This window comes from Myotis daubentonii, chromosome 9 (assembly GCF_963259705.1).
Source record: "Myotis daubentonii chromosome 9, mMyoDau2.1, whole genome shotgun sequence".
Classification (NCBI taxonomy): Eukaryota; Metazoa; Chordata; class Mammalia; order Chiroptera; family Vespertilionidae; genus Myotis; species Myotis daubentonii.
The window spans coordinates 49,034,393-49,058,452 of NC_081848.1; the positions used below are offsets into that span (position 1 = coordinate 49,034,393).

Here is a 24,060-nt window from a genome sequence, read left to right on the forward strand (position 1 = left end):
TCTATGGGTTGATCTGTGTCTCTTCCAAATTCGTATGTTGTAGTCCTAACCCCACTACTTCAGAACTCGACCTCATTTGGAAATATGACCTCACTGCAGATGTAATTAGTTAAGAGGAGACCAGACAGGAATGTGGTGGGCCCCTAATTCAGTATGATGGGTGTCTCTCTAGAAAGAGGACATTTGGAGACAGACACGCAGGGAGACTATGACGTGAAGACGATGGCAGAGATCTGGGTGGTGCTTCTACAGGCCAAGGGAGAGATGGCCAGCAAACAGCGGGAGCTGGGGAAAGGCCTAGCACAGATCATTCCTCACAGCCTCAGAGGGCACCAGCCTGACATTGTGATTCTGGATGTCTAGCCGCCAGGACTGTGAAGCAATAATGAAGTCACACAGTTTGTGGCCCTGTTTTATAGTAGCGCTAGCAAACTAACACAATGACCGTGAGGCCTAATTAGGAAGATGCCTGAAGAAGGTTGAAAGCTCTTAGGACAACCTACAATAGCAGAAAGTGCTGATGAGGTTAAAAAAGAAAAAAGTATCCAAAGCACCACTATGGCTGCCAGGAGATGTGCACAGTAATCTTGGTTTTCAAAAGGAAACAAGTAAATTTTATAAACTAGAGCCTTGATGTTGATTCCGAACCAAATTCTGGAATAGATTATTAATGAACTATTTCAGATTATTTAGAAAAAGCACTAATTCCTACAATGAGTCATGTTAAATTAACCATAAACTCTTTAGTGCTGCAGTTATCAGTTTGAAAGACTGGAAAATATTGGATTAAAAAGATGGGCAGAGATTTAGAAATATGGGCCAGGTGAGTTTTAGTAGGAGGACTCATAACCAGTATAGATGAGTGATCAATCCCTTTCTTCAGAGAGGCCTCTATATTATGTTGCTGAAGACTTCTGTCCTCATCTCTGATTGTTCAACATTTTTTAAAGCAACAAATCACAAATCACATGAGAACTAATGACAAGAGGCTTGGAAAAATATCTAATACAGTAGTGAACAGAATTAAGATCCAAATGTCTAAAACAATAGTCCATTATCAAAAAAGATGAAATTTTGTAGGTTTAGTACACAGTATATTTAGGTTCAAAAACTAACCCTCAAGACTAGTATATTTTAAGAACTATAGTTCATGTGAAGCAGACAAATAGATTTCAAATAATACTAATCTTCATACGGATCAGCCTAGTGATGGGGCTGTCCCTAATGTAATCTTAGGCTCCATGAGTTCAATTCTGTGGAGAATCCACAGGATGAAAAAGATAGTGAACTGGACTGGAACCATCTGAATTGGGGGTATTTAGAAGTAGCTAAAAGATGAGAACAGTTTTAAATCTGAAGGGCTATAGTGTGGGAGATCTGATTTAGAATTTTCTAACCTTAGAGGGAAGAGTGAGGGTCATTATGTAAAAGTTACATGGTGGTAGCTTTTTAGATCAATATGAGAAGGAATTTTTAACAGTTTTTTACAAATGCAAAGGACTACTTTTGGGAAGAATGAGTTTCCCGTTACTGATGATGTTCAAGCAGAACCACGATCACATACTTGGTATGTTTTCAATGACTCAGCATTGCACGGGAGTGAGAGGAAGAGTCTAAGATTCTACTAATTCCATTGTGAAGTGGTACCTACTTACAATCAAGATACCTGGTCTGGAAATGCCTCTGAAAAGTAAAATCATCTAACATAAACCTCCAGAGAACAAAGTAGACCACCCTTTGGAGCTAAACAAGCCAATACTCAGCCTTTCTCTTCTTCCTCATGCCAGCAGCTATAGCCCAGAGAAAAACAAGGTAACCTGAATATCATTCTCCCGTATTCCTCAAACTAACATTTCAGAGAACAGGAGTAAAAATCACAGGCATTGGAGGCACAGCCCTTGGGACTCAGATCACTTCTCCCAAGCTGGTTATGCTTCTGTGGTCAGTCTTTCTACCCTGCAAACCTGAAGCATCGTGGAGTCTTCCCAGGGCTGACCACCATTTAGACATGCTCCCCTCACCTCCCAATGCCTCCAGACTCATCAATAGGTAAGATTTCAGCAATTATTGTATCTCTTGTCCCAGTACTAGAAATAAGTTTGATCATTCATTGAGAAAAGGGTAATTGCTAGAAATAAATTTGATCATTCATTGAGAAAAGGGTAATTAAAAACAATTTGAACCATAATTAGTTGATTTAAAGAATCACTATCTAAAAAAATTTTTTTTGCTTTTAAGATTGTATCAGTGCTCAGTTATAAAATCAGTCTTACTAACCTCCTCGAGCAAAGCTATTGGATGGGTTTACATCCAAATGTCCTGGCACTACCTGCTTAAGCACAGTGGACATTCTCGAAGTTCTCCTTTCAGTCCCTAAAGTCAGCCAAAAAGAAGAACAAAAACCGTGTCGTTCGGGTTAACATTACTCAAATGACAAAAAGTTATCTTCATGTGTAGCATGTCTAATTGCTGCCAAACGTTGTACTTTTTAAGTACCCAGAGCTTCAACAGATAACAGGGCACTGTTACTATTTCCTCAGAGATACATACATTTGCAAGATTACAGGGAGTTAGGTTTGGCAAGTGCAATCAGAGAATTTAATGATAAATGAAGCAAGGCATGCATGGTGTTACTTTACAAGAAAAGCCACTTTCTGCTTATGTTGAGCTAATTCAAATAGCTGATTAAGCCAAGGAGACCAACTTTTCAAGTCACATGCTCCTGTGTCTAACACATTAGGGTTACCTCTACATGAACCCTTTGGGGTTCCATCACATGATAACTGAAACAAAATATTAGTACAAGTCTTAATGGCTTCATCCAAATCTAGTGAAAACAAACTGTATTGCAAATCATAAAAGGCTGCAGAAATTTCAGGAATTTTAAACATGTTGATTTTAATAAACATACATTTAATAAAGAGATGTTCACTTTATATACTTAACTTTGTAATAACATTTTAAAGTCTATGTAAAATAGATTCTAGGGGAAAAAACCCCCACATGACTTTATTTATGTTCTCCACCCCCTCTCTCATTACTCTTTTAAAAAGGAAATAATTGAATCTCTAAATGTGGTTACTAGTCACTAGACATTAACAATGGTGCCCTGAGTTCTAAGTAAAAGGAGCTAAAGTTACAGCTCCACTAGATAAAACTTTGAGGGGTCATATTGAACAAACAGTGCAAATAAGTAAGGGACTAATCCTCGGAATGAATCTGACATTTCAGAGCTGTCAAGAAGAAAAGAATGATCAAATCTTACCTGGAGGCAGAGCAAGTGCCGGCCTGACCGCGAGGGTGTTGTTGCCACGGAGTTTCTGATGGACAGAAACTGCACTCAGGATGGCTTGCAGGTACTTTTCTTGTTCTATGCTGTTGGAAGATTCTAAGGAGGAGGTAGGGGCTATAAAAGAAAAAGATACAGAATAAAACAACTTGTGTCTATGTTAATAAAAAAGGCACATATGTATTTTTTCTTTTTAGTCTTCAAGCTACCACACCCAAATGCAGAAACCAGCCCCACTTAAAGCTCCAAACTATCAGATGCCTAATCCTCTTACATTGGTTTCACCACACCCATTTCTTGATTGCCTCCTCCTCCCAGAAAGAGCTTAGATCTGGAAAACCACACAGCCCCGTCTTGCCAAGAGCAGGTGCGGTTTCTCATTATCCAAGCAACTCAAAACAAAGATTCACGCAAGACAACATCTCCGTGATGGTCCCCCAACCACCCTGTCCATGCTGTTTGGAAGCAGAGGGTGGAGGGGATCCCTTGGTATCCGGGAATGGGCAGGTTAGAATTTCCCAACCCAGTAGCTTTATTCCAACTTCGCTGCATGGGTTTAAGGGAACCTGAACTTGCAGGGATGTTTGTGGAAGAGTGGAGGAAGTTGGGGAGAAGACAGCAGCAGCTACTGCGAGATTCCTGTCCTACAAGATGGGCAAAAAGTAGGCACAGATGGAAACAACTGTGAGAGCAATTTTAAGGGGAGGGAGTCTGGGCCTGGGGTGTGTGGAGTGAAACAGAAATCACTGAACTCGGCTCAGACACTTTACAGAGCATCAGAGGGGCCTCACTAGAAGGACAATAGATATTAGCAAATTCTCTTACAACCTGAATGGAAATAATTAGAATTTTATCAATTTTGAGATGCAATTATTATATTTTATTATAAAATGCACCATTATTTTATGTGCTCAGAATTAAACTGTCATTTAAACTAGGACACAACTCTTTCTGATCACTTCCATTTTAAGATGCATCCTGAATTCAAAGAAATTAAAATATGAGCAAATGTGTAACCTCAAAAATAAAAAATTTAGTAACTTAATACAGTGGGGCCTTGACTTATGAGTGTCCCGACTAACGAGTTTTTCAAGATACGAGCCGTCTCTCGGCTGATTTTTTGCTTTGAGTTGCGAGCTAAAATTCGGGTTACGAGCCAGCTTCAGATACCCCACCGCTAGTTGGCGCAGCGAACGTCACAGTGAACGCCATAACATCAGCCCAGCATCACGTGTCTCACTCGTTCACTTTTTGATTTGACATACGAGTAATCTGAGTTACGAGCTCCATCACGGAACGAATTAAACTTGTAAGTCAAGGCCCCACTTGTTAGATTTAAAAAATCAGAAACTAGTGGAATAAAATACTTTCAGTTTCTCCCATTTAAAAGCTCAGTAATATGCTCATCAATGCTCCTGAAATGATTTGCTCATTTTATTTAACCTACATATACTGTGTTCTATTTTACCCACCAGGATGGAAACAATTAAAAGCCAACTGCCTTCAAATATACCAATGTTGCGACTTCAAGCCAGGTAGAATTAATAAAATAATAATAATATAATGTTGTTTGTGTGTTGCCCTCAGTCAACTGAATGATCAAAGACACACTGGCCAACTTTCAACTATCAGGAGGGAAACAGATGAGAATAAAGAGAGAAATAAAAAAGCACACAGTTTTACCAGCTGAACCACAGAACCTGACTTACCTCATCTTGGAAAAGGAAAAGATGCTGCCACCCCTAAATTGGATCTGAGTGGCCCATTGTTTAATTTTATTGAGCATCCTACATAATAAAACCCTAACATGCAAATTGACTGAATGCGCACTGACCACCAGGGGGCAGATGCTCAATGTAGGAGCTGCCCCCTGGTGGTCAGTGCGCTCCCACAGGGGGAGCACTGCTCAGCCAGAAGCCAGGCTCATGGCTGATGAGCGCAGCAGCGGTGGTGGGAGCCTCTCCTGTCTCCACGGAGCACTAAGAAGCAGCGAGCAGGTGGGCAGTAAGGAGCGAGGGGTACCGGACTGTGAGAGGGATGTCTGACTGCCAGCTTAGGCCCGAATTTTGTGCACCAAGCCTCGCCTCTAGACCAGCCGTGGGCAAACTACGGCCCGCGGGCCTGATCCGGCCTGTTTGAAATGAATAAAACTAAAAAAAAAAGACCGTACCCTTTTATATAATGATGTTTACTTTGAATTTATATTAGTTCACACAAACACTCCATCCATGCTTTTGTTCCGGCCCTCCGGTCCTGTTTAAGAACCCATTGTGGCCCTCGAGTCAAAAAGTTTGCCTACCCCTGCTCTAGACTATTATAAGCTGGAAATTATGAGAAAGGTCAGCAACAATAGCTCCTGACTGCCTTCAAGGCCTCAGATTTGATGCTCAGAAATATCCCCATAAAGAGAGACAGTAGAACTTATTACTTCTGTTTTCTTAAGTTGGCCATCTTCTAGCTTCCTAAAAACCCCTTTTCTTGAGAACTCCTAAGCAGCATTTTGGTCACTGGTTTGCTGACTTGTTTTTTCGTGTGTGTGTGTGTGTGTGTGTGTGACTTGTGGGATTGAGATAGGGTATCTCATACCACATGGGCCAGGATCCCCACTTGCCTCTGAAGCTGCTAAATACATTTGAATACTTCCCAGAAGAAAAAAAGAGAATAGCATAATCTAGTTCCCAGCTGTGGATATTCTTGTCTGCTGAAATGAAAGTAGCCTAGAACCAAAGACTTTATTATGTTAATTTCTATTAAGAACCAAATACAGATAGGCATATCAAGACCTCAAATTCCAGGTGGAGTCCCACATGTCAAGTATAGATCTTGTTTAAGTTGTTCATGTTGTACTTAGCACACTGAGAAAGTCTATGTGTGAGAGGCATGGTGACAGGGAACAGTTGGCATTCCCAGATTTTACTCCTTTTATTTTTAGGTATACTCTGAAGTGAAGGGATCAAAATTGTGCTGTGAAGATGCTTACCTGCCTGAGGAGAGTTCTGAGATTTGAAAAGACCAACTACTCCCTTCCCATGGAATCCTCCAGCTCGGAGGAGCAGAGTACCGCTTCTTGAGTTCTTCCAACATACGACAGGCAGGCGATTGTGTCGGTAGCAGCGGGCTACTCTTGGTAAACTACCGTCCTGTACAGCTTGAGGTACAACTAAAAGGCCAGGGTAGCTTCAGGGACAAGGAGGGAGAAAGAGAATGGTTTGGGTGGGTGAGGGTGGAGGGTGGGGGGGAAGAGAAGGGAAATGAAATGGGGAGGGAGGAAGGGAAGAGGAGAGAGAGAGAGAATATAAGAAATATGAATATCATAATTCCATAGTCATTTTCTAAGATTCAGAAACACTGGTTAAGGGTAAGACATATTTCAAACATGGAACTCAGTTTCAACTCAGTTCTTCAGGAGTTAAGCAGAAAAGGCCTCCATGGTGGAAACAGCTATCTCATCCACTAATCTGTAGTTTCTTTCTTTCTTTTTTGGAAATAGCTCCTTTCATTGATACTGCAGACTTTTGCTGAATAATCTTAGCTTAAAAAAGAAAAGTGTTATGTAGAAGTATTTAAAAGACTCCCGCTAAACTGATTATCTTCTTTGCCTTATACATGACTTTTCATCAACTTGAAATAAAGATTAACATATCAATATCAACTTTATGAGAATGACAAGTCAAACTGTCACCTCATTAGACGGCTGAAATGATGAGAGAATAGAGTACACTAATATTAGACTGCCTGATATGGTGAAAGGATTAAAAATAAAACCAAGTGATTTTTTGGTATGAGAACAGTATGTTCAAATGTCAAAACAAGTTTAAATATTTTATCAACACTACAGGTTAATAATGTTTTAAGAAGACTAGCTCATATAATTACAAAATGTGATGCTGGGAAAATACACAGACAAGAGTACCCTGCTTTTATAGGTTAGTAAGTGTAAGAAGAGAGGCAGGTTTCTGAGTCATTTCTTTTCTTAGTTTATTTAGAAACTAGAGGCCTGGTGTATGAAATTTGTGCATGGGTAGAGTCCCTAGGCCTGGCAGGCGATCAGGGCCTATTGGGCATCTCACCCAGTCCCGGTTGGGGCTGGGCTGGCCGGGGCCTGCCAGCCAGGGCCTGCTGGATGGGGGGAGGGACCAGGGAGGTTGGCCAGTCATGGGAGGTTGGCTGTGGGAGCACACCGACTACCAGGGGGCAGCTCTTGCATTGGGCGTCTGCCTCCTGGTGGTCAGTGCGTGTCATGCCGACTGGTCGACCAGTCGTTCCGGTCGTTCTGTCATAAAGGTCGTTTAGGCTTTTATGTATATAGATATTACACTAAAGAGATTTCTTATTAATAACATCCCAATCTCTAATTCTGTATCTTTCTTTTTTTATTGTGTTAAAATATACCTAACATTTAACATGTTAACCATTGTAAGTGTATGAATCGTTGACATTAAGTACATTTACAATATTGTGCAACCACTACAACTATCTATTTCCAGAACTTCTAATCCCTTATCTTGATATAAACCAGTGCTGAGAGGAAGGAGAGGAAATCCGGTTTTTGGTGGTGTAAATCATAACCTTCAATGACTGAAGTGAAAGCCAGATTAACTTTCCATACTTGACTAGGAGGTACCTTGGGAGCACTCTGAAGTTGCAGGCTGTGCTCTCTAACCCACAAACTGATGAAGAGAAATCTGGCTGTGGACATAATCATCCATGAAGACTGGAAAAGCAGTTCCATTATTAGGGCCCCTATTTCTAACTCCACTTTAACATCTGTCCTCGTCCCCCTTCCCCTCCCCTCAACCCTGTTTCTAGACACACTGATTTTGTGTATGAGATAAGGGAGTATTGCTTAATGGCTTTGGGGCCGTTTCTAACTGGGAAAGAACCAGTGCACCCCTTCCCTCCTCACCCCTGTTGTGGCCTGTCCCCTCCTTCCATGGGACATGAGCACCACATACCAAGCTCCACTACACACAGGTCTAAACTTCCCTGCTCCCAGGCCTGGGCTGGAGTGACAGCTGGATGCCCACTAGTGCTGAGGCACATACTGTTGAGCCTGAAGCCCAGCAAAGGTACGCCCAGGACCTTTCAGTCTGCAGGCCGACGCTCTCTCACTGAGCCAAAACAGCTAGAGCATCTTTTACTTTTAATTGGAGCATTTAGTCAATTTAAAAGTAATATAATTACAAATATATTTGAATTTAAATTTACCACCTTACTATTTGTTCCATCTGTTCTATGTTTTCTTTTCTCTCCTTTCTTGCCTTCTTTGGGATTATTTGTTTATCATTCCATTTTCTTCCAATATATAACATGAGGTTTATATATTGTTTTATATCACCATAAATGCTTTATAACAAGTGTTCTAACAAATGGTCTATTAAAATTTTATTTCATTCTGACAGACTGAAATGATAAATGAGGGCTGTTTTCTCACTGGCAGGCACGAGTTTGATAGCAAGCTTCCCCAACAGCAGGACACCACACCCTGATGCTATCACTTACACTAATCTACACAGAGAATTTAGTTAGAAGGACAAAGTACCCAGGAAAATTACTGCATACTCAACAGAATCACAACCTTCCAGCACTTAATGCAATTGTTTCTATTTGGCCCAAATTGCAAACTATATTCTCAACTTGTTTTTCAAGTTTCACATTGGTAGTATTTGTAAACTTAAATTATCATTTAAAATGAGATATATATAGCCCAGCCAGTGTGGCTCAGTGGTTGAGCATCAAACCATGAACCAAGAGGTTGCTGGTTTGATTTCTGGTCAGGGCATGTGCCTGGGTTGTGGGCTCGATCCCAGGTAGGGGGCATACAGGAGACAGCCGATTGATGATGCGTTCTCATCCTTGATGTTTCTATCTCTCTCTCTCTCCTTCTCTCTTCTTCTCTCTGAAATCAATAAAAAGATATTAAACAATAAAAATATATAATGAGATATTTATAGTTCTTCAAGAACAGTGGGGTTGCAACTAATAGTAATATTAAGACAACTTTCTAAAATATGTATAAGGCTTACAATTTACAAAGTGCTTTCACAGAATTATTCTATTTAATCAAACCAGGAATTTATAGATGCCAAGAACTTGAGAATGATTGAATTTGTGGATGGTGGAAATACAGTTTTAAAAATATAAACCATGGCATAGGGCTTAACAGATATACAAACAGCAAGAGGTAAGAATAGAAAAAAAGAAAATGTGCTTATTTACATTCTTTAAGTAATATCCCTTGAAGATATTCTAATTAGACAGCATGAGAAAGCCCTGTCTACTCTTGGGTCAGCAAATTACAGCCTGTGGGCCAAAACTGGCTCTGCCCATTCACTCACTCACTGTCCACACTGCTTTTGTGGCAGCTGAGAAGTTGCAATCAAAGAACATACAGCCTGCAAAACTGAAAATATGTATATCTGGTCTTTTGAAGAAAAAGTCTGTAGACCGCTGGCCAATAGCAGACTTTCATCTTTCCTATCTGCCTGGGCAACTCCTATTCTTACTTCAGGTCATCTTCTGACATGCTAGAAGAGAGGCAATTGGGAAAAGACATATAAGGGCAATTCATGAGCTACTGTTACGTTACTTTCTAATCTGATATAGGCACTGTTCAGTGATGTAACTGCACTTCCAAGAATGCCAATGAGGTGCTTGCTCATGCTTCATAAAGTGTCCCTTTATCACACATTTCTCTCTCTCTGGGCTATGATGCAATTAGCCCATTTAAGACTCAAATGGAAGAAAAGAAAGGTCTCCTTTTGGAGCCCAGGGACACACTTACCTCCGGCAGAGTGAATACATCCTGTTGGAGGCTGTGATTCGAAAATACTCTGGTTTTGAGCGAGAAGAGCTGCCACTTATGGTTCCCAAACCTAAACGCTGATAGTCTCTGAAACAGGCTTTTTCCACCAACTGTTCCATTGTAGACTTCTCAGAGGCCTTCAGAGTGGTACTTGTGGGGAGTTCACTCTCATCTGAAACTGTGATGGCAGAAACAGGTTTTTAAAAAAATGATATAACTCCAAGGAGAAGAGGATCCTTAAACCAAGGGAGGTTTATATTAAGGCCACAGGTCTATGCATATCACCAAACATGTAACTTCTAGGGGGAAGCATTATGGTCAAATTTGAACAGTAATGAATAGTCAAGAAATAAAATACCAGGAGCTCAACTGACTCAAAATGTCAGCAGAATTAACTCAAAATGTCTAAAACAATACAATTTTGAATTCATTACTATAGTTTTGTTTCAGTCAGACTTGCTTATTAATGCCAACGTGTAGTGATTTCTATTTAGGACTCTATAGAATAAACACTCAACTTTGTCAGAGGCCAACCCATCAGTAAAATTAATCTTTAATATGAGCACGACACAAATTCACCACCAGGGTTTCAGTTAACTTTTCAAAGCATAAACTTTTATTAGAAGTTTCTAGATTAAGTAGAAGTTCAATAGTGGGAAAAGACCTTTCTTAGAGAGGTCTGAAGAAATTATACATTTTTTTGGAAATATTTTTGTCAGAGGATGTGGTATACATGAAAAACTCCCTCATAATTTTGCAATCACAGGTTACAGAATCCTTTAAGATTTTAGATGTGGAAGAATTTACCCAATAATCAAGTATTTTAGGGAGGATTAAAAAACACACACACCAACATTCCTAATTGGTACTGCATGTTCTAACTAAAAAAAAAAAAAAAAATCCATTGTTAAAAACTGTCTGAATTTACTTTCTTATTTATTTTTAAAGTAAGAGAGGTCAAATTAAGCTTTCAAAGTTTTTGGGAATGTACTCAAAGTTATAATGTCAAAGGGAACACTATGGCTCTTTTCCATTAAAAGAATAAAACCTAACAGCTCATCCCTATAAATACTATAGATATTAGTTTGTGAACTGCACAATGTAAAAATATTGTCAGGTATCAGTTTTGTGTTGCCTTTTATTTTTAGAGGAGCAAAAGAGCAATATATAATTTGGTCTTTTGGTGGAATATCATCTATAATAATAAAAGCATAATATGCTAACTAGACTGGACAGCTGAACGACCTTCTGGACATCATTCAGGATGTCCTTCTGGACGAAGCCGCTGCGGCAGGGGCTGAGGCAAAGGCGGTTAGGGGCGATCAGGTAGGCAGGCAGAGGTGGTTAGGGGTAATCAGGCAGGCAGGCAGGCAGGCAGGCAGGCAGGTGAGCGGTTAGGAGCTTGCGGTCCCGGATTGTGAGAGGGATGTCCGACTAAAGGGATTAGATCAAATCCCCAAGGATCGGGCCTAAACCGGCTGTCGGACATCCCCTGAGGGGTCCCTGATTGTGAGAAGGTGCAGGCCGGGCTGAGGGACCCCTAGTAGAATAATAGTTTTTGTTCCATGAAATCATAAAATCTTTGAATTAGAAGAGTCAATAATGATGGGAAGCAATAATTTTATAGGGCTTTCCATGTGCCTGTGCAGAGGCCAGGGTTCCAACAAATGGTCACTTGAGTAATAGTGAGCCTTCTCATTGCCCCCAGAAGCAAGCTTGTAGGTATCCACACTAAAATGGACTGATCTCTCTAAAGATGACGCTTGTTATTGTTATATAAGCACTGGTGATTGTTTCTTGCCGGGAGCCGGTCCATCCTTGCTGTTTCAAGGGACCTGGCATATATGGCATACGGTTCTTAATATGTTTGCTCACCTTCTTGGCGCTGTGTTTTAACCAAAGTCACCTCTCCGAGAAAGGTTGAATCCCCAGGTAGGGATTTTCCCCTGAAGTTAGGGAGGGAATAAAACCCCTCAACTAAGTGCCAGGCGGGTAATTAATCCCTTTAACTACGAACAATCATGCTTAAACTACATAATCTTTTCTCCCTGGAATGGAGATAAGAAACGCCCTAACCTTTGTAATAGAGATTGATAGGATTGAATCAACTGGTATAAATACAGTTGTAACAAGACAGAAAGACACAGAACTCAGGAGACAGAACTTAGAAGAGAGCCAAGAAGACAGAACCTACACAGAACCTACAGACAGAAGAACTTCGCTGGAGAGAACATGGCAAAAGATCTTGGACTGAACCTGACTACAGAGATTGGCAGGAGAACCTGACTGGAACCTGGACACTGAACCTGACTGGAGAGCCTGGACAGAACCTGGCTGGAGAACCTAGCGAGGGAACATGGCTACAGAACCTCGCTGGAGATCCGAAGCAGAACCTCTCTGGAGATCCGGGCTAGAGATCCTGGCTAGGCTGCTGATCAACTGAACGCTGTCTCCGTGTCATTCCTTCTTCGCCGACTCCGTCCACACCTTTGGGGACCCCTGGACCTGCTGGGGTTGGACCCCGGCTTCTGGCGCCCGAACAGGGACCCCTAGGTAAGCGCCCTGCACTCGGGACGGATCGGACTCCACCGTAGGAAGAGGGTGGATAGTCTTCGCCGACTCCGTCCACACCTTTGGGAACCCCTGGAACAGGATTCCCCTAGGTAAGCCCCCCTCCCCCATTGAGAACCCCCACACTCGGGACGGATCAGACTCCACCGTAGGAAGAGGGTGGATAGTCTTCGCCGAATCCGTCCACACCTTTGGGAACCCCTGGAACAGGATTCCCTTAGGTAAGCCCCCCCCATTGAGAACCCCACACTCGGGACGGATAGGACTCCACCAGGGTGCTACAGACCCCCCTATAGAGGATAAATAGGGTAAGAAGGTGGATAGTACAGAACTTAGATTGAGAAGATGTGCCATACTGAGTCCAAAGAAAGAAGACTCTGTATTGATCTTTAGATTAAGAAGATGTGCCATACTGAGTCTAAAGAAAAAAGACTCCGTATTGATCTTTTAACATATATGCTTGTTAGCAGAGGAATTAAGGTTACTCCCAGTCAGACAGAACATTTTATACAAGAAATACGTCCATGCTTTTCTGAGGAAGGAAAGGTGCCGGAAAGGTAAATGTAGAGGCATGGGAGAAGGTAGGCCCAAGGAGCCTTATCCTTAACCCCACTGCAGCCTTTCCACCCCGGGAAAGTGCAGGATTGGCAAGCTCTCCCTGGGGTGATAGATCAGGACTCAGGTAATAGCGGAAAGTGCCAATCCTACTCTTAAAATGGATACAAGAGAGCATTTGAGGTTTTTCTTTTTAATGCCTGCTTTTAAAAAATAAAAAAGGGGGAATTTGCCGGGAGCCGGTCCATCCTTGCTGTTTCAAGGGACCTGGCATATATGGCATACGGTTCTTAATATGTTTGCTCACCTTCTTGGCGCTGTGTTTTAACCAAAGTCACCTCTCCGAGAAAGGTTGAATCCCCAGGTAGGGATTTTCCCCTGAAGTTAGGGAGGGAATAAAACCCCTCAACTAAGTGCCAGGCGGGTAATTAATCCCTTTAACTACGAACAATCATGCTTAAACTACATAATCTTTTCTCCCTGGAATGGAGATAAGAAACGCCCTAACCTTTGTAATAGAGATTGATAGGATTGAATCAACTGGTATAAATACAGTTGTAACAAGACAGAAAGACACAGAACTCAGGAGACAGAACTTAGAAGAGAGCCAAGAAGACAGAACCTACACAGAACCTACAGACAGAAGAACTTCGCTGGAGAGAACATGGCAAAAGATCTTGGACTGAACCTGACTACAGAGATTGGCAGGAGAACCTGACTGGAACCTGGACACTGAACCTGACTGGAGAGCCTGGACAGAACCTGGCTGGAGAACCTAGCGAGGGAACATGGCTACAGAACCTCGCTGGAGATCCGAAGCAGAACCTCTCTGGAGATCCGGGCTAGAGATCCTGGCTAGGCTGCTGATCAACTGAACGCTGTCTCCGTGTCATTCCTTCTTCGCCGACTCCGTCCACACCTTTGGGGACCCCTGGACCTGCTGGGGTTGGACCCCGGCAGTTTCTTATTGTTATATAAGCACTGGTGATTGATTCTAATCCTGAGAAGGAAAAGGGTGCAATGGTATCCTGCCTCTCTATTAGATCAAATTCTCTCTAGTGTTAATACCATAAGCATACTTGATTTTGGGTTAAGGACTAGAAAATAGTCACTGGTTTGCTACTGGTTTCCTGCCTCTACATTCTTTTTTTAAAATCCTCACCTGGGGATATTTTTTCCATTGATTTCTAGAGAGGAAGAGAGGGAGGAGGCGGGGGTGGGGGGTGGGGGGGGGGGAGAATTGACATGAGACACATGGATTGGCTGCCTCCCACATGTGATCCTACCAGGGCCAGGGAAACTGCAACCAAGATACGTGCCTTTGAGCGCAAATCAAACATGAGACCCTTTGGTCTGAGGGCTGATGCTCTAACCACTGACCTAAACCGGCCAGGGCTGCCTCTATATTCTTGACCAAGAGGTATCTCAGCTTTTCAGATTCTTCCCTTTTAAATATTTAGCAGCCACCTTTTAAAAAAAATCATCTAAGAGTCCCTTTATCTTAGGTCCTCCGTTAAAAAAAATTTTTTTAAAATTAATATCAGAGAGGAAGGGACAGGGAGAGATAGATAGAAACATCAATGATAGAGAGGATCATTGATTGGCTGCCCTCCAACATCCCACACTAGGGATCAAGCCCACAACCTGGGCATGTGCACTGACCAGAAATTGAGCTGTGACCTCCTGGTTCAGAGGTTGATGCTCAACCACTGAGCAATGCCACCCGGGTTAGGTCATCCATTTTGATTAAGAGCATCCACAATATACTCACTACAACTCAAAATCTTCAACTTCAGATATCTAATGTCCTTATATTCTTATTCTTATTCCATAACAATGAGGTACAGGGACTACTTTATAACTAAATTTCCTATGCAGTGGGGTTTCTTTCTTTCTCCCTTTAGTGAGACCCACATAACCATGGCCAATCAGAGCCAAAGATTTAGTAAAGGAGAAGTATAATTTAATCAATTTTAAATGAGTAATGGAATATTGGGAAAATAATTTTTTTTCTTCAGTTCTAAGAAGCTGGTAAGTGCCTCCAATCTTCCTATGAGATCTAAGCTTTTGTGAGTCAGGTTTAAGTGCAACTATGTCTTAGTCTCTTATTCTTATATGGAGAACGAATAAAACTGATTCATGAAGGAAAAACAGGTTCTCACATACCAGATATGTCATCTTCCTCATTCCATCCAGGTCGGCTCACTCTCTCTTCCACAATGGTCCCTGTTCTCTTCTTCAATAAATACTGACGCCCAATTGTCATTTTCCCTGCCCTTTTGGCACCTTTCACAATCGTTTTGGAGAAGGTGCTACAAGTTATAAAATGAAAGAGAATGTCAATTCAATCTGAAGACACCACTTATATTTTTTATACCTGCATAGATCAACTTGTTTCTTCTCCATTCCCACAGCTACTAGTTTTGTCCAGACCCTCACTAAATCTCTCCTCCTTGAGATTTCTTTTTACACATAGCGGACTAATTTTCAATAAAACACTGTCATCAGGACACGGTTTTAGGCAAAAGTGCAAGAACCTAGAGTTTGGCTTTTTGGTCAAGCATGCCCCCAATCCTCCCTGGCTGCCCACCCACTATCTCCACCAGTTCCCACAAACGGTGCCTGTGGGAGTCCCAAAGGAAAGCCAGCCTGTGCCTCCTGCAGACCCAAACTCTCTGCTAAGTCACAGGCTTTTCTTTGGGATCAGATGAGTTATAGTTGGTGACACCTTACTTCTTAAATGTTTTAAGTGCTGACTGGTGTCCTACCTTTGATACTGTAAACCTTTACAGATATAAAAAGAGTAATACTATTCCCCCCCCTTTTTTAAAAAATATATTTTATTGATTTTTTACAGAGAAGAAGGGAGAGAGACAGAGAGTTAGAAACATTGATGGGAGAAAAACATCGATCAGCCGCCTCCTGCACATCTCCTACTGGGGATGTGCCCGCAACCCAGGTATATGCCCTTGACCGGAATCGAACCTGGGACCTTTCAGTCCACAGGCCGACACTCTATCCACTGAGCCAAACCGGTTTCGGCATATTCTTCTTTTTGAGAGGAGAAAAAAATAAGAAATCAGACATTTGAGCATCCTTTTGAGAATCGGCTTTAATCAAAGGGAAACTAGTATGCAAGTCACATGGACCTAAGAGTATTTTATTTTTTTGCTGATAGAAAATCTGGGTACAGAGTATTTATAATATAGGGAATTAAACAAATAACCTGCTTCCTAAATAATCACATTGAGATGAAGGTTTTGTGTTTGGTTGTTTTTTGTTATATTCTTCTCTACCACAAAGAACACAACTCTTTTTGTGTTTTCTTGCCATTCAGTGAAAAGTGGTAAGGATTCTTTTGTTGTAAAATAGTTTTACTAGACCTGTCTTTTGTCATTTGAAATGTAAATCTGAGGGTTATGAAACATTTCTTAGATAATTGTTAGAAATCACAAAATACTGATGTTTCCTAAATTAAAGCCAATTGTGAATCACTTCAGGTATAACTTAAATTCAATGGGAGTTTTGAAAAATTTTTCTAATTAGAGCTATATCTCTGTTTTATATATATAGATAATTCTAAAATATTAAAAAATTTTAAATAGCTATATCTCTTTTTGTAGCTGGATAATATAAACTTGATATAATAAGCTTAACTTTACATATAGATGTATATGTAATTCCCCTGACAGTTTCTAAACATAAAACATCATACAAGCTTTGTTTCTTCCACTGAGGGCTGGGATAGTGAATGTCAAAGGCTCCTCTGTGACTCCACAGTGCGAAGACAAGATGCCTGTTTCACCTTCAGATACTCAGGAAGCTGTTCATGCTTCAGCATTTATACCTGGATATGTGTGGTCTCCTTCACTTATCACCTGTCAGTGGTACAGGTGGCTATCTATGCAATTGAGAAGCGATACACTGTCTGGAACCTCAACTCTTCTATAATGCCCAGCCTACCTCACTTTCAGGCAAAGGAAAAGCTTTCTTCTCCAAAGTCTGCAGAGTAGCCCCTAATATGTAATTTTTATTGGCAGATACCCAAATTCCAGATAATTAATGATGAAAGCCCCTGTATTTTATCACTAATTAAAGAAAATTTTAAAGCAATTGCTATTTTGTCATAACTGAAATTTAAGTTTAACATAAATTCCTAAAATTTTCAACAGAAAATAAGGGTTCCTACTAAAGAAATATGACAACTAAAATACAATGCTGGATCCTGGATTGGATCCTATACCAGCTAGGAAAAATGAGTAGTTACAAAAGATCATCAGCAAAATTTGAATTAATTTTACTGCGTGGACTATGGGTTAAATAAAAGTTCTATACCAATTAAATTTCCTGGTTGTGATTACTGTACGGTAGTTAGGTGAGATAATAATGTCTTTATTCTTAGGAAAGACAGAATAAAGAGGCGTTAAGTATGTAACTCAAATGGTTTAGAAAAAATACATATGAGAGAGAAAAGGATAAAGAAAATGGATCAAAGTATAAATAATTGTGAAGCTGGCTAAAGGGTATACAGGAATTCTTTGTACTAGGCTGTAACTTTTCGGTAAATTTTGAAGTTGTATCAAAACAAAAAGTTACAAAAAAATAAAAAGGAAAAATAAAGGCTCCCATCTTTAGATCAAAGCAAAACGGTTTACTAGGCCTGGATATTAATGAAAACTGAATGGATTGCTCAAAGGCATTTAGAAAGTGGTCAATATGGAAAAAAGGGAAAAGAGAATTTCACATTCTAAAACTGCATATGAGCAATAGACATGAGAGTCAAGCCTCTTGCAGCTTTTAGTTTTTGAAACTTGTTACATATACCAATTCTGCTTTCTGAGCTTGGTCCAACGGGCTTGACACAGTGGCAAATGGAAAGAGCAGTCTTCACACCTTGACCCAAAGGACAGGCCACTTCCCCAACGACCAGTGAGGGGAGGCTGAAATGAGGAAACCAGACTGTCTTCTTACCGAAAGGAAGTGTTCTTTTCTTTCTGTTTGGGTAAAATTATTTGCGGAGTAGTTTGTCCAGTAGCAAAGGCGAAAGTGGTGAAAATGGACTGAGGATATCGGAACTTCATCAGCTGCTTCTTAAAGATCTCTACTACTTCGGGACTCACTTCTTCATCAAATGCTACTTTAATCAACTGGAGACAAAAGAGATTAAATGCATTGGAAGCATTAAGGATTCCCAGATAATTTCTCCCAAAATTACTTAACAGTAAATAGTAATATTAAATGGCAAGAGTTTGGAGGTTGAAGGGACCTTGGATATCATGCAATACAATTTAAAATGTATATATATTTTTTTATTAATTTCAGAAAGGAAGAGAGAAGGAGAGAGAGATAGAAACATCAATGAGAGAGAATCATTTTGGCTGCCTCCTGCATGTCCCACACTGAGGACTGAGCCCATAACGAGGGCATATGCCCTGACTGGGAATTGAACCGTGACCTCCTTCCTGGGTTCATTGGTCGATACTCAACCACCGAACCACATCAGCTGGAAAAATTTTTAATTTTAAAAATAAAAATTATGGCACAGGGAGGTTTAATTGACATAGATGGTTAGTTGGCAAGAAAAATCATGTATTGTGAAGTCAGGTTGCTTTCAGACTACCTTTTCTATGATGAGATAGAGAAATTAACTTGTAGTAGCTGAAGTAGAAACATGTCCTTCTCTATGACCTAACCAGGTCTCTTCCTACATACAGGTACAATAAACCTAATTAAAAATTCAGTGTGACTAGAATCCTAACCAGCATAGCCTGGCAACATTCTAATTTAGAGCCCTTTAGCAGTTGGAGCAGTGAAGAAATCCCCAGGAAGTCACAATCTCGGATGATGGGAGAAGGTCTGGAGCCTAGAGACCTTCGGCCTCATATTTCCCAATTAGCATATGGAGGAAAAGGGAGGGCTCCTTGACTGGAAGAAATGAGGGAAGAATTGGAGCCCTTGGAAATCTGAGACAAAGCATGAAGAATAGCAACGGGAAAAACTAAGGAAAGACCACTCATCCAGTGACTGGTCTGCATCAGTAACTCCGCCAGTTCTGATATTCAGAGCTCCCTGGAAAAGCCTACGCTTTACTAGGGGTGACTTAGTACCCAGAGTACTTCAGCCCTCGCCGTAATGATCAGAACTTTACTTCTTCCGCAGAAGAGCCATAAAGCATTTCCTTCTGAAACAGAAGCCAAGAGAATTGCTTTCTATAGGAAGGCTTCACACACAAACTGAGGCTTGACTTGGCAGAGAACAAGAGTCAACTGTGCACCTGAATTTCTAAGATCACTAAGTACTGACAGATAATCTGCTGGTACTCTGAGTTGGCCACAGGGCTCAGGAAATGAGGGATTAAATCCAAGATGATTCATGTGTTTGCAGCCTTGAAGATTACCCTCTTGGACCTTCTGATCCTCCTCATCCACTAGCCACTAACCACATGACCACAGAAAGTGGCCGTGACATCATTTGCAGAAAACTTTTAAATAGAATGGCTCCCTTTCTTAATACCTGAAAAGATGCGGATGTGATCTGCAGTCCTTCTTGCATGTTCTGCTGTAGCTGGTTCTGCATTGTGATCTTCTTCTCCTTGGTGATGGAGGCGATCGGGAAACTTCGCATAACTGTCTGTTCACCAACTACAGGAAGACAAGACCTGGGTTCAGCAACAGCATATTACTGCTCATGTCCAGAGTCCCTGCTGCTCACCACACCAGACTCTGCTGGGGAAGTGTCTCTGGAGAGCACAGCGCTCAGGAATGCAGTGGGAGAAACGCATGATGCAGAATCACATTCATTAATGTTACTGTGTGGCGCTGACTCCCAGGACACAGTTCTTCCCCAGAAGGAAGAAACGGGCACAGCCTGCCTGCCTTCAGTCTGTTTCCCCCGCCTCTGCATTCCATACAAGATCCTTGGTTTAAGGCAATCTTATAGGAAGGGTAGGTTTTACACAGAAAAACAGAAGTATCTTTAATATTGAAAAGGCATCTATGATATTTAATGTAAGAATAAAGCAAAAGAGAAAAGGTTTTCAGTGTGCATCTGTAGGTGGGAAAAGGTACTGTACTACATGCATGTGCCCGTGGCAGGCTTAGGACCAAGATTTTTAGGAGTTTACGTATTAAAGCAAAAAAAGGAAAATATAAATAACTATAAACTATCTGAAGTTATGGAGATGGGTCTCTAAAAGAAGTGTCCCACGTGAGCTCACAGTTCCCCGTGGGACAGGAGTCACACACAGAATACAACATGGAATTAGCTCCTGTGTGTGAAGGAGCAAGGCTTTCAATACTGTAGAAAGGGCGAAGATGTCTGCATGTTAGGTGGCTAGGGAATGATTCCTGGAGGAAGTGAGAGGGAAGGGGAGCTTTGAAGAGATTGTAAGTATGGATCTGAGACAGCCGCACCAGCAACAGCACAGGAGCAACAATAGGCAAGGCTTCTCAGCTAGTGAGCAGACGGGGTGAGACCTGAACCAGGTTTAAGGGACTTAAGTGCCCATATACTTATCCACTCATTATCAGCAGAATTTCTCATTCCTTGGATCTATCAATTCCTAACCTGGAAAATTCTGATTATTCTCTTATGTTAAGCTCATACCTAGAGGCTAAACAAAATCTGGATGTACATAGGATTTAAGTTCATGGATGTATTAAACAAACTTATATAACACATGTAAAATGATCAGATTTCTGTGTGTCATTGAAGGAGACATATTAAGTTAGAAATTTAAAAAGAGAAATAAACTAAAAGAGGCAGATAAAAAGGTTTTATCTGATAATAAGAATTTTCCTAAATGTGAAATTAACCCCCAAACTGACAGGATAAAACAAGAGGACAATATAAGCTTTCACACTAAGTATGCTATTGATTTGTTTAAAATAAATAAATTAGAGCAATTTAAATGACCAACAGTCTCATATATTTATATGTCCAGTATGTATGTTTATGGCCACCGAACTCACAAAAGTCATAGCATAAAAAAATTATAAGTACTGGATACTTAATTTCTTTAAAAAATACATATGCTTATAGATACAAATGTAATTTATGTATAATAATATGACAGGAGAAGGCTGAGAAATTTTGCTCTATTTTCATTCTTTTTCAAAATGAGCATGACTATTCCTATTTCATTTAAAATTTATGTACTTTTTGTTTATTATATAGTAAACAATATTTTATGATCAAGATAATGAACCATCCCTAACCGGTTTGGCTCAGTGGATAGAGCGTTGGCCTGTGGACTGAAAGGTCCCAGGTTCGATTCCAGTCAAGGGCATGTACCTTGGTTGTGGGCACATCCCTAGCAGGAGGTGTGCAGGAGGCAGCTGATCGATGTTTCTCTCTCATCGATGTTTCTCTCTATCCCTCTCCCTTCCTCTCTGTAAAAAATCAATAAGATATATTAAAAAAAAAAAGATAATGAACCATCTTGATTCTATGCACTGTGAAATTTTTTAAAAAGTGTTTTTTTAAATTGATTTCAAAGAGAGGAAGGGAGAAGGAGAGATAGAAACATCAATGATCAGAAAGAATCACCAATCAGCTGCCTCCTACATGCCCCATATTGAGGATCGAGCCGTCAACTGGGCATGTGGCCTAACTAGGAATTGAACTGTGACCTCCTGGTTCCTGGGTTGACGCTCAAACACTAAGCTACACCAGCTGGGCCAACTGTGAGATTTTAAAGACACTACATTTTATAGGTCTGAATCCCACCATTTAACAAAATGCATAGCACATAGTTAAATAGGTACTCATCAATTGCTGCGGGATGAGTAACATCAGAAGAGGAAAGAACTTTAGTGACTATTTATCCCAATGGTTCCCAGTCCTCAGTAGGCAACACAAGCACTTCTGGGGCTTAAAAATACAGAGGTCTACGTCTCCTATTCTTAGAATCCTAAGTCAGATTTGAATTCAATGTTTGAGAGTTGGGCCCAGAATTGTTTGTGTGTGTTTTTTTCCTAAGATTTTTTAGATAATCCAAATTCATCAGTCAAGGTTGTGAACCACTACATCATCACTAACCAAGCTCATTTCCCTCATTTTATAACAGGGGAAATTGAACCCTAGTGAGGCCAGGAGACTAAGATGTCGACATCTTGATTTGGAGCTTCTTGATTTGGAGTCCAATTGTTTTACCTAAACCTAATATGCTTTTCCATCAACCAGTTTAAGATCAAATACTGATTTCAAAAAGATGATTCAGACTTGATACAACCTGCTATTCCTTTCTAATAAAGAAGAGTGCGTAGGGAAGTAGAAAACAGAAATAGAAGTTGAAGAAATTTAGTGGATAGAAGAGAAGGTGTCTGCTAAGAGCCAAATGGTGTTAGTTGAAATGCGATGAGGGAGGTGGGGTTAGTTAATTAGTTGGTACAATCCTGGGCTTTAGCACATTGTTCCAAAAAGTTAGCTTTACAGTTAACTGTAGGGCTCAGAAAGGTGGGACCATTCAGCAAGGGGCATTGTTAGCAACCAGATACTGTGACTATACCTAGTCACAATATGCTGCCAATGAAATTATGATCGTGTCAGTGAATTTACTGTTAAGAAGATACCCTTGGTTCTTCTAGTAAGAATCTATGATCCAGAAGCAGAACAGACTGTTGAACCTCAGATGGAAGGCAGGGGAGGGTGGGTGGGAAGAGATCAACCAATGAACTTGTATGCATATATGCATAACCTGGGGACACAGACAATGGGGTGGTGAGGGTCTGGGGGGTTGAGAGGATGAGCGAGGATTGCAAGAGGTTAATGGAGAAAAAGGAGGACCTATGTAATATTTTCAACAATAAAGATAAAAAAAGAATCTATGATCCAAATTATCATTAGCTATGACAGACAAAAGTATTCTTAATAAACCCTTCGTGGCAAAAAGCTGACTTTGAATCTGGAAAGATCTGCAAATCAAATCCTCATGCAGCACATACATATCCATACTCTGATGGCAAACACCAGCCATACCTAGCTGATCGTGGGGCGTCCCCCTGAACAGAATTCTGTACGTGGTGAGGAACAAGGCTCCTTCGGCCGGCAGCAGCTGTGGGCCTCCCAGGAGGCCTCCAGTGGCTTCTTCTCTCCCATCAGGATCCAGCAGAACTCGAAGACCCTCACAAACAATTTCTTCTCCTGGCAGCAGGGCAGGTCTAAGAATCTTAGGCTAACAACAGAAAAAGCATTTTAAACATAACTCTTGTGGGGTTTCCAACACTTAGACAAGGTTGGTTATCTTTCCAAGTTACAGATCTAAAGAACTTGAGCCAGACATCCTAGGCAGCCAATATTGACAAAACAGATTTGGGAAGAGGCAGAAATGTCATATCTCTGTGCAAATGTGGGAAGATTCTTTGCAGCATTGCTTATTAAAAGGAAAATCATTGGAAATTACTAAAATGCTTGAAACATCTATTCAATGCAATAATTAAAAAAAAAAGACATGAATCTATATGTGTTAATGTAGAATGATATCCAGAATACACTGTTAAGTAAAAACACCAGTTGTAAATATATATATATATATATATCACGATCCCCTTTTTGTTAAAAGTATAAGAATATGAGCCAACTGTTAAAGGTGGTTAAGGGTACTGGTGGGGTGGGGATGGGCAAGACAAGGGGACTTCAAGTCTGCACAATGTGTATTGCTTCAGTGCCTCAGTTATGTTTGTAAACTGAAAAAAAAAACCCCAACAACTTAAAAAAGTGGATGCATCTTTAAAAAGACCCACCCTTCTTGGCCCTTAATGAAGATTCACACAACAAATGGCCAAGTAATGTATATTCACACATCTTGGGAAATACAAAACCACAAGATTCACTCCTCTGA

At 40.7% G+C, this 24,060-nt stretch overlaps 1 protein-coding gene across 6 annotated transcripts in view; it reads right to left on the reverse strand.

Moving 5' to 3' along the window:
- The window catches only part of SBF2 (SET binding factor 2), a 382,686-nt gene that overhangs the window by 45,173 nt on the left and 313,453 nt on the right, over positions 1-24,060 (reverse strand). For 5 of the 6 annotated variants that reach the window (XM_059708873.1, XM_059708876.1, XM_059708877.1 and 2 more), the window contains 8 exons: positions 23,199-23,394; positions 19,734-19,861; positions 18,192-18,367; positions 15,387-15,532; positions 10,074-10,272; positions 6,270-6,466; positions 3,266-3,406; positions 2,278-2,373 (listed from right to left, as the gene is read on the reverse strand). In XM_059708873.1, coding sequence (XP_059564856.1) covers positions 2,278-2,373; positions 3,266-3,406; positions 6,270-6,466; positions 10,074-10,272; positions 15,387-15,532; positions 18,192-18,367; positions 19,734-19,861; positions 23,199-23,394 — 1,279 coding nt within the window. The remainder of the gene's footprint in view (positions 1-2,277; positions 2,374-3,265; positions 3,407-6,269; positions 6,467-10,073; positions 10,273-15,386; positions 15,533-18,191; positions 18,368-19,733; positions 19,862-23,198; positions 23,395-24,060) is intronic. The other variant, XM_059708875.1, reaches the window with a different exon arrangement.